The sequence below is a fragment of the Halichoerus grypus genome, chromosome 4 (assembly GCF_964656455.1).
Source record: "Halichoerus grypus chromosome 4, mHalGry1.hap1.1, whole genome shotgun sequence".
In the NCBI taxonomy this organism is placed as follows: Eukaryota; Metazoa; Chordata; class Mammalia; order Carnivora; family Phocidae; genus Halichoerus; species Halichoerus grypus.
In genome coordinates this window covers 182284708-182300715 of record NC_135715.1, presented here as the reverse complement: position 1 = coordinate 182300715, position 16008 = coordinate 182284708, and the positions used below count along the sequence as shown (strand labels likewise).

Below are 16008 nucleotides of genomic sequence, written 5' to 3'. Positions count from 1 at the left end.
TATATGGGAACTTTCTATAGAGCTTCACAATTTTTCTGCAAATCTAAGGACATTCTAAAAAATAAAATTTATTTAAGATATATAAGTAAATAAAACCTGTCTTCAGTCTTCCCCCAAAACACTCCATCATATATCATTTATTTTTGTAGTAAAGAAGTTTCTGTTCTTAGCTATAGTTTAGAAAATATCTTCAACCATTAATATCAGCAAGAAAAAAAGTCCCCATAAACACTGTCTGCAGGGGCACCTGGGTGGCTCAGTCAGTTAAGCGTCCAACTCTTGATCTCGGCTCAGGTCATGGTCTTGGGGTCGTGCGATCGAACACTGAGTCGGGCTCTGAGCTCACCATGGAATCTGCTTGAGATTCTCTCTCCCTCTCCCTCTGCTCCTCCCTCCAACTCATGCTCTCTAAACAAACAAATCTTAAAACAACAACAACAACAACAACAAACCATTGGCTCTGTTATTATTTATAGAACATAAGATTGTACTGGGTACTTAAGGTCTCTCAGTATATAATCGAATAAGAACTACATGGTATTCAATAACACAACTTCTTAAAAACAACGTAAGGGACACAGACAAATCACACACAACGAAACACAGCTTACTGAAAAGGAAAAGGAAATGATGCGTTGTCCTAGTTCACTAATAAAAAAAAAACTGTTGTAAATAATAGCAATGGAATAATTTTTGTTATATATCAAATTTAAAAAAAAAAAAAAAAAAAACAACCGAAGAGAATATTCAGGCTGGCCAGGAAGTGGGCCCCTTCATAGGCTGTCAGTGGACTATCAACCAGAACAAACTTAACAGAAAGCAAGTTGGTAATATGTATAAAAAGCCATGAAAATAAGTCAAAGCCTGAGCTCACTGATTTTATTTCTGGGAATCGATTCCGAGGACGTCTTCAGGCCTGGGAGCCAAGACTTGCAAATAATGCGCTGACAGACATCCTCACTTGTAATTTGAATGATTAGGTAGTAAAATTAGTATGTAAAATTAGTGAATGAGAAAATAGACTCAAGGAACCACAACAGGAATCCTGACACAGCCATTAAAACCGAGGCTTTTGAAGAAACTGTGCTTACAAGTTAACAGGAATTAAGTGGGAAACATAATTGTGTATGAGGGCAGTGGTGTGTGATAGAATGAATGCTAAGAGTAGTTTTCTCAGGGTGAGGGACCACGGGCAATCTGTTTTCTTCATCATACGTTGACATATTTTCAACTTTTCTACAATGAATATGCAGATAATTGGAAGATTAGCAACTGAGAAATTAGATCACACTTCCACTTAGCTGCTGCTTTTTTTCAGTTCAATTATTTATGTAATTTAACCAATTTTTAAAAGAAATCGTTATACAGATCTCTTAGAAAAGAATAACTAAAGAAAACTCAGTAGTCAGATGAAATTGTCTTTTCTGTTCTCCCCAAGCCTCCTATGCAGCTCAAAGTTCACTCTGTCCAAGTGGTTCAGGGCAGGACTGGGTCTCCCTGCTGTCCACAGGCTTGGACTCCAGAGCCAGAGAGATGATTTATACACCCCCTTCCCCTCAAGGAGTTCCAATTCTAGAGGCAGGGAAAGTTCCCTGCCTCGAAATTTCTCATTCTCTTCTCATAAAATCTAACTCCAGGGAATCATTGCTTTGGTTAAGTATTGCTCTCACCTTGAGTTCTGTTCAAATATAAGCCCTCCTGGGAGACAGACAAATTAACTAACTCTTTTATATGATTCATATAACTTTCGTTTATGGGAGCCTATAAAGAGGGGAGGGAGGAAGTGTATAAATGGACATCCAAGGAATGCAGAAGAAAAATTTCCCCTACTTCACAAAATTTGCTCGGAATAGTCCTGGAATGTTGATTCAAACTGCTCTCCTTAATAGGCTGTGAAAACATGTTTCCATGAAATGAAACAGAAGGTGAGTAACAATGCTATAAACATTTGTCATCCAAGCTTATTAGAAAAATACAACAGCCCAGTAGAAACAAACGAAAGTTGTGAGTATATATTATAAACAGAACACCGACACTTCAGAAAATGCTCATCCTGGACAATGAATAAACAGATTTGTATATGCACACATATACATGTACATACATAAACACAAACACACACGAAACAACCTGGCAACATTATATTAGACCTACTAAAAAAGTTTATGTTTTAAATAATGATACCGAATGCAGGTCAATTGCAGACAAAAATGATATAAGAAATTGGCCTAAGTTCTTGAAAAACAACTTAACCCACCCTTGAAAAACATGAATCCCTCTCTCCTCTCAATGAGCTGCCAAAACACCGCCCCAACCCTAAAGGGACCACAGTTCCTTCTCAGGCTCATCCATCAGGCCATGTCTGAAGGAGCTTTCTCTCCCCAGCATGATTAATTTGGGTATCACTGGAATTACTTATTTGTCACTTGCTTGTTTATACAACCCTCCCCCCCCAATGTATATTTTGACCCTATAGCCATTTGGGTTTTGTTTTATTTTCTACTAAGCTCTTGGAAATATTTCCACATTTAAACAGTTTAGAAAGGAATGTTATGCTTTCATTTGGGAAAAAGTGTTAACTCTTCTACCTCATTTTCTGCTTTGCTCTAAATAACCCCCCTCCTTCGATTTTCAAAGGATTTTATTAATAATGTTGTTTATGACTGAACAACTGTGACTAGCAGGTTTGGTTTAGGTGAACTCTAAATCTGTTAGCACATATTTCTATACAGAGAACTATCCTGAGAGCTGGTACAGCCTTTACCAAGCCTCGTGAACAAATAATACTCATTCTAATTAAAGACAATAAATTAGTAAAAATCCGTGATCACAGCCTGTTCTTCTCATTGCCACCAACGTCCTGGCAGTTCATTACCGCTGAGGACAATGAATGACACTGTTCCTAAACATATACATTTCGCTCTAGTTTAAGCAACTAGTAGCTGCTTGAACACAGTACCTCTTGAAATTTGTACAGGGTCCCACAATAAAAATACATTTTAGATTTGACCTAGCTCACATACACATACAGCTAGGGTTCCTGGATATAATACTTATTCTTACTGTATCCAACACTAGTATCTCTAGTCCTCCCCCCACCTTCCACTTCCTTCTTTGCTTTCTGTATACCAGCTGTAACCAACTAAACTGACTTCAGGGTCTCTTAAAGGGTTAGAACCCACAGTTGAAAACCACTGCTTTTAAAGCCCCGTTACTGCTGGCCAAGGTTGCGATGACTCAGGGCAGCCCAGCATCTGGGCATGGATTTGCCCCACACCTCTGTCCTTTGCTTCCCCTCCAACCTCTGCCACTCCCCAAACACTGTCCTCTGTACTCACTGTTCTTCATTCTACTTTCCCCCTTTTCATCCAACTCATTATTGTCATGACAGCTTCTGCGGAGCGTATCTGCCCAAACGCCGTGGCATAACACAAGCATTTTCTTTGACTCACATTCAGGAATTTAGAAAGACCACGGAGGGGTGGATAGTCTCTGCTCCATAACATCGAGGCTAGGTGGATTCACGGCTGTCTCTAAAGGCCATCCACTCCCATGGCACACGCCACCTCTTCATGATGGAATCAGGGGAGCTGGACTTCCTACATGGACCCCAGGGCCAAGTATTTCAGCTCACCAAGCAAGAAACATGTTGCCTCAGAAGTAATGAGGCCCCTTTGCAGCCATCTACTGATTACACTGGGTCACAAACCATCCAATTCATGGGGAGGTGAACTGGACCCCTCCTCGTGATGGTGGAGTGGTCAAGTTCTAGAAGAACATGGGACAGGAGATGGTGTCAGAGTCATGTTCTAAACAGTTCTTCCCCAACCTCACTCCTAACTCCCAGGCAGAGAACCAACAGTCTACCACGTACGTAGATCCACATGGGTGTCAAATGGCACTTAAAATGCAACGTAGCCAAGCTGATCACTGTCTTCTTCCTTTGTGTTCCCTATCTCAGTACTACTGGGGGAAAAAAAACCCCGTATGTTGTGTTTTAGACAAATATGCCAGAAGCAACTTACCACAAACTGTAAGCAGATGGAAGAAGAGAACTCAACGTAGCATGGACGTTCCATGCAGTCTAAGGGATTCTGTCCCACATAGAACACAGGCAGATTTTATAGTCAGTCTCCGGGATAAGAGGGACAAGTAGCCATTCTCCTTTGGACAAAGAGTTAACCGCTCACCTTAACAGTTGTTACTGAGCAGTTTCAGTGGTTATGTATATTTTCACACACCCCACCGTGTCCCTCCCTCTCCCATCTCTGACTGCATGAAGCATCCCTGGAAAAGATTCTAGTTGCCCAGGTTCTATGTCACCACTTTTCCTTTCATACAAGCTATGAAACCTTCACATGACTAGAGAGGCAGCATAAGCGCTTACAGCAGCAGTTCTCCAAGTGTGTTCCGTGGACCTGTTAGCCTTTAAGAAAGTACCACTTGCCAAGTTTTTGTATGGTACAAAGAAGAGTATCCACAATTATCTGAAAAGGCTATTCAAATGCTCCCTCCTAATCTTTCTAAGCATACATCTGTGTGAGGCCAAATTGTCTTTCACCAAAATGATATAGCTCAACAGATTAACTGGGGAAATAAATACAGGAGTGAGATTTTTTTCTATTAAGCTAATCATCAGTGAGTTTTGCAAAAAATTTTTATTGCCATTCATTTCCCCTTTTGCGGTGTAGGAAATACACTTACTTTCCATAAAAAATATTATTTATGTGGACATATATTGGGTTAGGCTTACTATTATTTTAAATGAATTATTACTAGTAATTGAGGTTATGATTTTAAGTGAATTATTATGAATATTAATTTTTAAAAAAATTCTCAGTTTTAATTTCCAGTATGATCAAAATTGATAGATGTAATCCACATAAACCAAAGTCCTTTGGGGTCACCAATAATTTTTAAGACCTTAAGTTTTTCTAATGACCAAAAAGTTTAAGAACCACTGGTTTAGAGGTTGAATTCACAGACCTGATTGCTGAAGCTTAACTTCATTGACTATCCCATTTATTACCTGGTATTTGACTAACTTTATTTTATTTATTTATTTATATTTATTTATTTATTTAATTTGAGAGAGAGAGAGAGAGAGCACAGAGTGAGAGTCAGAGAGCACACGCAGGGCTAGGGGCAGAGGGAGAAGCAGATCCCCATTGAGCAGGGAGCCTGACTCGGGGCTTGATCCCAGGACCCTGGGATCATGACCTGGGCCGAAGGCAGATGCTTAACCGCTGAGCCACCCAGGCGCCCCTATTTGACTAACTTTAATAAGGTATTTAAAAATGTTCATGCCTCAGTTTCCTTATCTGCTGAGAGAAGTAATTACTCCTCCCTTGCAAAGTAGGTGAAGAAATACAAGAGATAATAGATACAGAGCTTACAAAGGTACTTGGCAGGTAGGAAGTCCCCCATACAGGAAAGTCATGATGATTATGCCCCAGGGACCATCTTATTGGCCTCAGCAACCTCTCCCCCATGTGTTCCCTCCTGTTCTTTTCTCTCAGCCCCTGCACTAGTTCTGGTCTCTGGTTTCTTCTCTAGTCTAGGTCAACGTTTAAGTTAGACTCCTACCACCAAATCTAAAGACAATTTCTGGTCTTCTGTCCTAAGCCACAGGTCAGTTCATGGCTGTACCTCCTCAGAAACCAAAGCCGTCTCCCTGCAAGCAAGGTCAGAATCCATTAACCTGCCATCCAGTTTGGTAACCAAGGCCCTCTACAAAGTGGCCTCATCCCAACACTGGTGCCAGGTGCTTATAGAACGTACCTTGAGGAACACTTGTTCTGTAGAGACTGTTTCATGCTAGTACTGAACAAAAGGGTGCCACCATCAAATAAAGTGGGGAAGCTAATTGGTTACCCTGATTTCTTTCTTTCTGAAGTCACTTCCTGAACCTTTCAGGTGTTCTGTGTTGTGTGGCCACTGGACTGAACACAGAATTACACATGTGCTGTGTTTACTGACTAGGGAACCTTGTTGCGGGGATGTCTCAGCAACTAGTGTTTGAAAGGACACATGTGGGGGAATACTGCTAGTCTTATCTCAGTGTTTGGGGGTAGATTCTTTGCTGTTTCCTAAACTTGACATGCTTCCTGGTTTTTGTTCTTTCTATTCTCACTGCAAAGAGTAGTCTACCTATTATCTCCCAACGCTCGATGCACATACCCTCCCCTCTGCAAAGCCTCCTAATTTCTCAAATTGGAGTTAATTATCCTCCTTTTTTGTTCCTCTGCTTTTATTGAACTAAAATTTCTGCCTTCTGCTTTGTTTCAGTTAGTTGTTGGTATGTGTTTCTTTCACTAAATTGTGAAGTTGTGCGGGGGGGGGCAGCGAGGGATAGCACATTGATTCAGGTCAATATTTAACAAGAACCCCAAAAGCAAAGGCACAAGAGAAATAAATCTGTTCTTACTCAAAATTTAATTCAAAATTGCTCAAGATTACTCCCTCCTTACAGTTGAATGAGATACCAAGTTCTAAAACAATGAGATATTGGTCCACCTTATCAACTGAAAAAGTAATAAAATTAAAATATTTGACAGATGTCATAAAGGAATCCATCAGAAGATTTCAGACCAAAAGTAACTGCAGAAACTACAGGTCCCTTCAATGACTATACTAGGGTTCTCCAGAGAAACACCCCAATAGGATGCGTGGATATATAACATATTTAGCTATTGTATATATAACGTATGTATTTATATTTACACATAATTTATATATAAATTTATCATAAGGAGTTGGCTCACATGATTATGGAAGTTTAGAAGTCCTGTGATCTGTCATTTGCAGGTTGGAGATGCAGGGAAGCCAATGGTGTAAATTCCAATCTGCGTCTGAAGGCCTGAGGACCAGGAACCCCGACGGTGTGAGTCCCAGTCGAAGGGCAAGAGAAGGCTGATGTCTCAGTCCAAATAGACAGACAGAAAGAGAAGACTTCAACCTCCCTCCACCTTTTTGTTCTATTCAGTCCCTCCATGGACTGGATGACGCCCATTCACAGTGAACTTATGTTCATTCAACCATAAATATTTACTCAGTGCCTACTATGTGTCAGGCGGGTGAGGAAGATACAAAGATGAGTAAGGAAAGATGCTTAGTCTCAAGAAGCTCCTCGCCTAGAGAAGAAGGAAAAGAAAAGGATAAATTATATGAAGAAAGTGCTTATGGTAGAGAAATCTACAAACACTATTGGAACAAAAATAAAGAATTAACTCTGCCTGGAGGAATCCAGGAAAGCAGCACAGAACAGGTTATCATTTGATTTGGGTTTTGAAGGATAACCAGGAATTCACAGGAGAAAAGAATAAAGGGTATGCCAAAGAAAGGAAAAGGAGATGCACTCCCAGAGGCCCAGACACTTGTGGTCGGTATTTTGAGTTTGGGTCTTCACCACCTTCTCTACCCATCTTTGATGGTGTGGTAGGCCAAATAATGACTCCTTGAAATATATCCACGTCCTCATCTAAGTTAAAGACTCTGAGATGGGGTGATTATGGTGCATTATCAGGGTGAGTCCTAAATGCAATTCCAAGTGTCTTTATAAGAGGGAGACAGAGGGAAATTGGACACAGGTAGAAGAGGAGAAGGCAATGTGATTTTGGTGGCTTTTGGGTGATGTGCCCACAAGCCAAGTAACGCCAGCAGCCACAAGAAGCTGAAAGAGGTAAGGAATGGATATCCTCCAGAGCCTCCAGAGAAAGTACAGCCCTGCCAACACCCTGATTTCAGCCCAGTGTTACTGATTTTGGACACTTAATTTCAGAAATCATGAAAGCATAAATTTCTGTTATTATAAGTCACCACATTTGGGGTAATTTGTTACAGCAAAAATAGGAGCCTAATACAGACGTTGTCTGCTATCTGTCTCTAGTATCATTTCCTGACATCCATGGAGGATTCTGGAATAATCTCACTATCTTCATCTCTACCCTATCTCCTATAATTACCCCAGGTGATATCACTGCCCATGTAGATAATCCAGCCAACACCTGAACCCTACCATCTCTTAAGCTCTTTGAGTCCAATGAGCCACCATTTCTCCAGTTTCACACCTACACAGACATACCAGTAAAAACTCCAACATCCTGTCTTCTGACTGCCAATTCCTATTCTCAAAGCTCTCTCAATTCCAAACTTGACAAAACCTCCTAGGTCTTAACCCCTCCATTTGTCCATCATGTCTAGGCCTCTCCAGTTCCCTTCCCTTCCCCATATGCATCACTGGGACAACCCTTTCAACAGAATCCACAGGTGAATTTGCCAAGACGCTCACGGAGCAATAGGCCTCTCACTTGCCAGGGATCCTTCAGAGCATGAGAGAGGTCCCAGCAATGTGTTCATAGGGTCATATACTTTTGTAGAATTGTGAAAGTGGGATTTCTTAACCACACTGGTTAAAACTGCTATCTCTGTGTACTCCAACTTCCGCTCTATCACACTTCCTTTGTCAGGTGGCACTGGTGTGGCCATAGACATTTTCTGGATTCAGCTAAAGGGAAGCTGAGTTGAACCTACATTTAGTTGGGATTCAGTGGGGTTTATTTACATGGTTCATGGTCATTTCAGTGCAGAGTAATGGCTTCAGGAAATCCTCTTAAGGCCCACTCTGCATCTTTAACCTGAATTGTAACAGGAGGCCGAGGGGCAGAAGTCCTTCGGCACTCTCAAGTGTCCTGGGGCAGCGAGCACCACCAATGTAGTGTCAGAGCCCAGTGTCTGGGAAGTTCTCCCGATCGCCAAACATGTAAAACTATAAATGGGGGAATTCAGTTCCCACTAATACACAGTAAAAACAGCCATGGAACAGAAACTCTCTTCTGCCGGGAATCTACTCAGTAACGCAGCGTTTGCAATCATAAATGCGCCATCCATTTGCTGCTTCTTTTTTGAGAATCATGCAAAATCAACTTTATTGGAATTCCTGTGTTTGTAGCTCTCAAAAATATTTTCAAATCAAATCAAAAGCTGTAAACTGAAGGAATAAATAGGCTCTTAGAGTTCTGGTAATCCAATTAATGAAGAGCTTTAATATTTAAATTTCTTATTGATTTGGCACAAAGTATTAGTATCAGTGAAGAAAACGTGAATCTCCTACCATGCCACTGAAGATCAGGGACAACACTCAAATCATTCAAAGTACACTAGATATTGGTCACTGCACAAATAATCTTGAAAAGCCCTGAAATTTTACAGCTTCTATGTAAAAACGCTTTGATGGAGATTTTTTCCAAATCAGAAAACAATGCTAAAAATTTACAAAAGCTGTAAAAGTTCTCCTAAACTTTCGATAAAAAATTAATTTTGATACACCATGCTATTCTCTCTACAGAAATGTTATTGCCAAATTACTGTCAGATGAAGAAGAGATCAAAAGCACTCAGCCAAACCTGGAGGAAAATATTATAAAGGCCTGGCAGGGAGTTAACAGAATATTATATTACTTTTAGGGATTTTATAATGTTTATGGTATTTGTCAGCTCTTTAAAATTTATAAATTGTTGTGCTTTGTATTGTCATTTAAAATTCTTACTTTTGTTTCCAATTTTGTATTTTTTTTTTTTTCCTAAAAAGAACCCACAAAACTGAATAGCTTCAAGCCTACCAAAATCAGATCGTCCCTTGACAGAACACTCATCTTCCTCAATCCCTTGCCTCTGGGTCTTAACCTCTAACCCTGGATTAACCCCACCTAATAAATGTAGAAGGAATGATAGATTTAGAAAATCATTCTTCATAGCTCCCCCTAGCATATACTGAAAAGGTAGAAGGTTATTAACAAGCTATCTGCATGATGTCCAATTATCACCCCACAGATTACTTTCTAAGTTGCAAAGGGATAGATGTATCCTCACAACGGAGACTATCCTAATTGATCAAATTTAGAATTCCTAATAGAGGGACAATCAGGCATTATGTCCTTCCTGTCATGATGCAATATGGTCTTGGGTAGGCTTATGGCATCACCCCTATGAAGTATTCTTGCCAACAACCCAGTTTAATCTGAATGTAAGTAAACCTTTGTACCTACCTCCCAGTTTACAGAAATGCAGGGGCTAAAGGAAGGAGTTAAGTAACCCTACAAGTAAACAAGAAATCTAGAAGTTGGAACATTCTACAAAATCTAGTCTCTTCACAACTCTTCCATGAGTTATTTCTCAATGTCATAGGAAAATAAAAAGGTAGAGGACTGCCTTAGAGTAAAAGGGAACAAAAAAATATAATCAAATGTGCGAACTTTAACTATATCCTAATCCTCTTACATCTCTACCGCCCTCCCCCAAAAAAGCACAACAGTTACAAAAGATGTTTGAAAAATGGGGAATTTTAAATCTAAACTAATCACTAAACAACACTGGGGGAACTCCTGTTAATTTTCTTCAATATGACAACAGTAATGTGTTTATATAAAGCAATATATTTTTAGGAGACAACACGCTAGAAGTTCTTAGGGGTGAAGTTAGCCTGATGTTTGCAACTTACTTTCAAATGGTTTAGCAACTTCTCTTTATGTTTGAAAATTTTTACAGTTAAAAAACTGAAATAAGTAAAAAATGTATTAAATCTATTTTTCTCTCACTTGGTCAATCTAACCAATAAGTTTTTCAGAGTCAGAGTAAATTCCTCTCATCAAACATTAGCAGTGAAGCAGTACCAAAGCCCAGGGGCTAATGTTTTCAGAACAGCCATATTACACGAAAGAATCTCCTAGGGTCTAAATGCAGCCATGGCCTGCTTAATTTGTGTTTATGAGTAGCCCAAGGGAATTTTTAGACTGCTAACTGCCATTCTGGGTGGAAAAGTCAAGCAGGAACAACGGGGCAGGGGAGAGACAGAACTGAAGCAAACAAAATTCTGTTTGACTTACTTTATTGATTTTAGGAATAAAAAGAAGTAGGATTCATTTCAGGGACACTACACACTCCCAGTGACTTATCTCATAATAAAAATGATGAGTGAAGTACTTTATAATTTATAAACACCCTCATTTAGACCACCTCTTGGACTCCTTAAAACGGACTTAGCAAACAGAGAAAGCAAGTAATATTCCCAATGGGCAGAGGAGGAAAATGAGGCTCAGAGAGGCTGCAGGAGTCTCCTGAGGTCCCACGGCTAGCAGGTGGGCCCAGCTCCTTCACACGTGACCACTGACCTGCAGCAGGGTCACTAAGGGGCTGTCTCACGGTGGGCAACACTCATTTCTCTGAGCTTCAGTTTGGGACTAAATAGCCTTGGGTCCATATGAGAAATTGCAGAGGTTGGAGGCAACACTTGGCATTAGACCCCCTCTCTTCCATCAACAGGAGGGGGAGGAGGTGGGAAGGACCAAGAGCCCAGTGGACAAGGAGGCAGCCTCCTGAAGGGGCCCGCACACGTCCCTGCTGGGCCGCCTCAGGGGCAGGGACACTTCTTCAAACACAGTCCCCTCCCTAGCAGGGTCCCAGGACACACCAGGGAATGAAAGGACCATGTGAGGCACAGCAATCACGGAAAACAAGGTACAAACAAGGACTGTGAAAAGCGAAAGCACCACATATGAGTGTGATTCCTTCACTCCGCTGGTCAAGTCCAGCCCCTCACAGTGCCTAACGGCCGGCTGTTTGGAGTGGCTTGCCTCCATAAGACGCTGTAACTGGGGGAAATTACTAATTCCGTGGCTTTCATAAGACACAGAGGTCCACCAAATGTTTGCTTGGCAGGTTTTTTTTTTTCTCCCCAGAGGGCAGCTCATTAAGTCTGACAATAAAGCGGGCTTTGTTCTAAAGATTTACAGTGTTTTCCCAGTGCAAATTCTAATTGACAACCAGCAGGAGAGCAACAATGCAGAGCAAAGAGAGCCCTGGTCTCTCCCATTCTTCCAAGATCCATCTCAAAGAAGCACTCACTTCTTAGTTTCCTGGACCAGTGTTTAGCTTGGTCTTTATGTAGACGCAGGCAGAAGCAGATGCTTGGGTATCAGAAGTTTATCATTCAAAGTAGTCAAATCTTAAAACACCAAAAGAGATTTATTCTTTCAAACTTCAAAGATAGGAAATTTCATGTAATTCCCAGGCTCAGGATATCAGGTCCCTCCATGCAGAATAAGCATATTACATAAAAATGCAACCATGCCTTTTCCAGGGAAAGCGGGGGTGGGGGGGGGACGCTAAAAAAAAATAAAGTGCATGATGATTGAGAGTCTTCAGAAATGGTTGCATGAGAATATTAAAGGCACAGCCATTCAAACGGACCCATCGTGGAATAAAAGTTCAAGTATCAGAGGGAGTGATTTCAATATGAATGTTGGGTGTTGCGGTCACAAACAAGAGTCTCGCGTCTACACAGAGAACCAAGTCACATCAAGCAAGTCAGGGAACTGTGAGTGACAAGGTATAGAGAGGCCTGTTCAGACAAGGGACAGACATTACTGGGCCCTTTTTCAAAGAAAACTTTGAAGATTTTGTTAGGCTTTCTTCGTGGAACTGTCACAAGGTAACAATACAGTTGCAAATGAGTGGTGCTCAGTGGTCACATCCCTGCCTTTTGCAGACCAGCTGCCAATGGCTGCCCATGATGGGAAGTCAGCATTAGAGAAGGGACTCTCTCTGGAGGTTACTGGGCTGAGGCACAGCACAAAGAGAAAATTATCAAATAGAGTCCAACACCCAACACACCCACACGAACCAAAAGCAAAATAAAACTGCTGTCTGGAAAGAAAAGTGGCCAAAAATACAAAACAAAACAAAACAAAAAAACACACCTCCTGACTTCTTCCTGAATCTTCCTGAATTTCCCCCTTCTCCAAAGAGTATCTAGGTGCTTACAGTAAAAATAAACAAAAAACCATGTGCTTCCAGTAGCCGATACAGACTAAGAGAAGGGAAACTGGTGGGAGGTGGGAGAAAAGCACAATTCACCCTCCCTTTTCTAAACAAAAGCAGAGAAAGGAACCAAAGTGGGAAAGCATAGCACCCCAGTCAGGAGCACCAGACCAGGAGTCAGGAGGTCTGCGTCCTTACTACGCTAGTGTCTACCAGGAGCTGTTTGGAAAGTACCTTAACCTCACGACTTTTCCTGTCCTCATCCGAAAAGGAAGGGATTCATCTAGATCAATGGTTCTCCCACGTATTGCTTGGAGCACAGGGGGTAAGGCAAAGGGAATGGGGTCCCATGCTTGCTCTCAACCTTAAAGAGTTCATCACTGATCCATTTAACTTATTGAGGTTGTGAGTCAAGTCTTTTGTTTAAAGAGATCTATCACCAAGACACCTCACAACTGAGATGGTTTAAAAGCACTGGACCAACATGTCTTGTGATTTTTTATCTTTATGATTATGTGGTTTCTACGTGCCTCTCTGCATTACTATTATTAGAATTCATGAATAGATAGTCTCATTGATACGGATCCTCCAATCTGTATATTGGGTTCTCTTATTCCTACTTAAAGGGTAAGGGCACTGAACGTCAGATAAGGCACAGTGACCAAAATCACAGGGCTCAGTAGTTGACAGGATTCAAACTCAGGAATGACATTGAAACAAGTAAGCTCAGTGCCGTCCTTAAAGAATAAACTTCACTGCAAAAAAAAAAAAAAAAAAAAAAAAAACCCAACTGGTTACCTCATTATTATTGCAATTATTTCTCCATGGAACATCAGGTTCTTCACTTGTATTCTCTGGGAGGAAACACTTACCCTGGTGAGATGAAGTGAATAGCCACAAGTTCTGCCCAACAAGCAAATCTGTTGGGTACAGGAAAGCCCAAAATGTTGGCAAAGCCTCCAGGGCAATAATGGTTGTTAAGAACTTTCAAAGCAAACAAAACTCCTAGAAGAGAATAAAGAGCATACAAATATCAACAATCCAAATGTGGAGATAATCCACACTTAACAAAGAAAACTAACTGAAAGCGAAAATGATTATTTGACTTAACCCCCCTTCTTGTTTTGAAACACTCTCTTCTTTACAAGTCAACCCAGCTTTTGGTAGAAAGACAAATATGTTCAAGGTAATCATTCTTTTGATGTTTCTTGATGCAGAAGTTCGTACTGACTTTCAGTATGCTAGAAAATATACAACACGTAAAATGGGAATAAAACACCTGAAATGGTGCTAAATGCCACTTAACTGTTCACGTCAGCATCGTTAATTTTTTGCTATGTGGTTTTTTTTTTAAAGATTTTATTTATTTATTTGACACAGAGAGAGAGACACAGCGAGAAAGGGAACACAAGCAGGGGGAGTGGGAGAGGGAGAAGCAGGCTTCCCACAGAGCAGGGAGCCCAGTGCGGGGCTTGATCCCAGGACCCTGGGCTCATGACCTGAGCCAAAGGCAGACGCTCAACGACTGAGCCACCCAGGTGCCCCTATGCATCATGATTTTTAAGTCCATGAAAAAAAATAGCAGTAATGTGTATTTTTCGAACCTCTATGCAAAGACATGTTGAGGGCAGGGCATGTTTCCTTTTTTTCCCACAACTGGCTGCATGAGGATGTATCTTAAAGGAAAGGGGGCCAGATGGCAGGGAAAGTAGAGGGAAGAGTTAGATTTCCTTCTGTTCCAGCACTATTTCCCTCCTGCCCGTCACATTCTAACTCTTAAGACTACCTCATTTTGGCCCCGATGGCCATTCCGTCCTCCGAGATACAGGCAGAGTGACTATCATGGTCCCTGAAACATAGTGAGCGTGCCACGGTAAGGTGTCGTACGTGTATTTTAATGCGGTTACTGAGAGGCATACTCATCGTTTTAGAGAATTCCTTATCACAGATACACCAGCGGGTCTTTCTACCATGAAGGAGCCAGTGTGTATTTCTAGAACTATCTCCTCCAAAACTACCTTGCAGCAGACCCTGGTCCAAACTGTCCAAGAGTGAATGATGCAGCGTTAAAATAGAATAGCAAGATCTATGTCCCTCCTCTGCTCCAATCATCCTTCTCTCCAAAATCCAAGCCCCAGCGATCCTTAGCCACTCAGAATTCAGTCCGCTCCCCAAACAGGGACCCCCGTTTCATAAAATGACAACAGTCACACCTCCCTTACTGTCTTCATGCATGCTCCCTTAGAAATGTGTCTGCCTTACCTGAGAAACCTACAGCACAGTTCCTTCTGAAGCCAGGTTCATCCATGAATTCTGCAAGAGCAAATTCTAAGAACAGGTACACTGCTCCAGTGAGTAGGGAGAATGTGACGATGATGTAGGCAAACCATCTACTTCCAAGTCTTCTTTCTAGATTTATTCCTTTCCACAGCATGGATGCCATGTTGAAATACAAATGCCAGTCGTCTGCATGGTGAAAGGGAGAAAGCAGCAAGCGCTGCCAGTCTTTTTGCTGGTAACACTTCTCCACGCTAAGGCAGGACTCAAACAGCGGTTTCAGAGGATTCAAAAAGAACCAGATGTTGAGAACCAAAGTTGCTAGGGTGACAGGTGGAATATTACTGATCCCAACATGGAAGATTTGAGAGAGTAGCAGAATCAGTCCAGTGTTAATTCCCCTTGATCTCCGCTGCATGGTTAGGTTATCAACCCAGTATTGGGAAAATGTGATCAGGTTTTAGGAATCGGGAAAGATATATAGGCAGCTGAACCTAAAACACAAAATGCACGTGGAAATCCATCAATGAAGACTTAATAAACCGATAAGGCATACTCATTTAAAGATGAGCTTACATGATATATACCCCACCTCCCATCTGACAGAAACATTTTTTTTTAGTGTTTTCCAGAGTAACATCAGGATGCTGGCTGCCATCCTTCCTCATTTTACATTCTAAAATAGGAATTTTCTCCCAAATCCCAAAGGAGCAGTTAATGGATGGGTATGCTTTCTCTGACAAATACGCCATGAAAAAAAGACTTGTCTTCCTTATAAATAAGCTTGTAACCTCATAAAAACCCTACAAAGATAGTGTGTAAATATTTAATAATGATTTCTACTCCAGATGCTGAACAGGATTCTTTATCCCCTTAATTTTTTTTTTTAAAGAAATATTCAATTTTGATATATTCA

The 16008-nt window shown here is 41.1% G+C and overlaps 1 protein-coding gene across 10 annotated transcripts in view; it reads right to left on the bottom strand.

Annotated features, from left to right (window-relative positions):
* Positions 1–16008, bottom strand: part of RHBDD1 (rhomboid domain containing 1) — a 683913-nt gene that overhangs the window by 79944 nt on the left and 587961 nt on the right. For all 10 annotated transcript variants that reach the window (XM_078071380.1, XM_078071381.1, XM_036073952.2 and 7 more), the window contains 2 exons: positions 15078–15586; positions 13688–13820 (listed from right to left, as the gene is read on the bottom strand). In XM_078071380.1, coding sequence (XP_077927506.1) covers positions 13688–13820; positions 15078–15510 — 566 coding nt within the window. In that variant the 5' untranslated portion in view covers positions 15511–15586. The remainder of the gene's footprint in view (positions 1–13687; positions 13821–15077; positions 15587–16008) is intronic.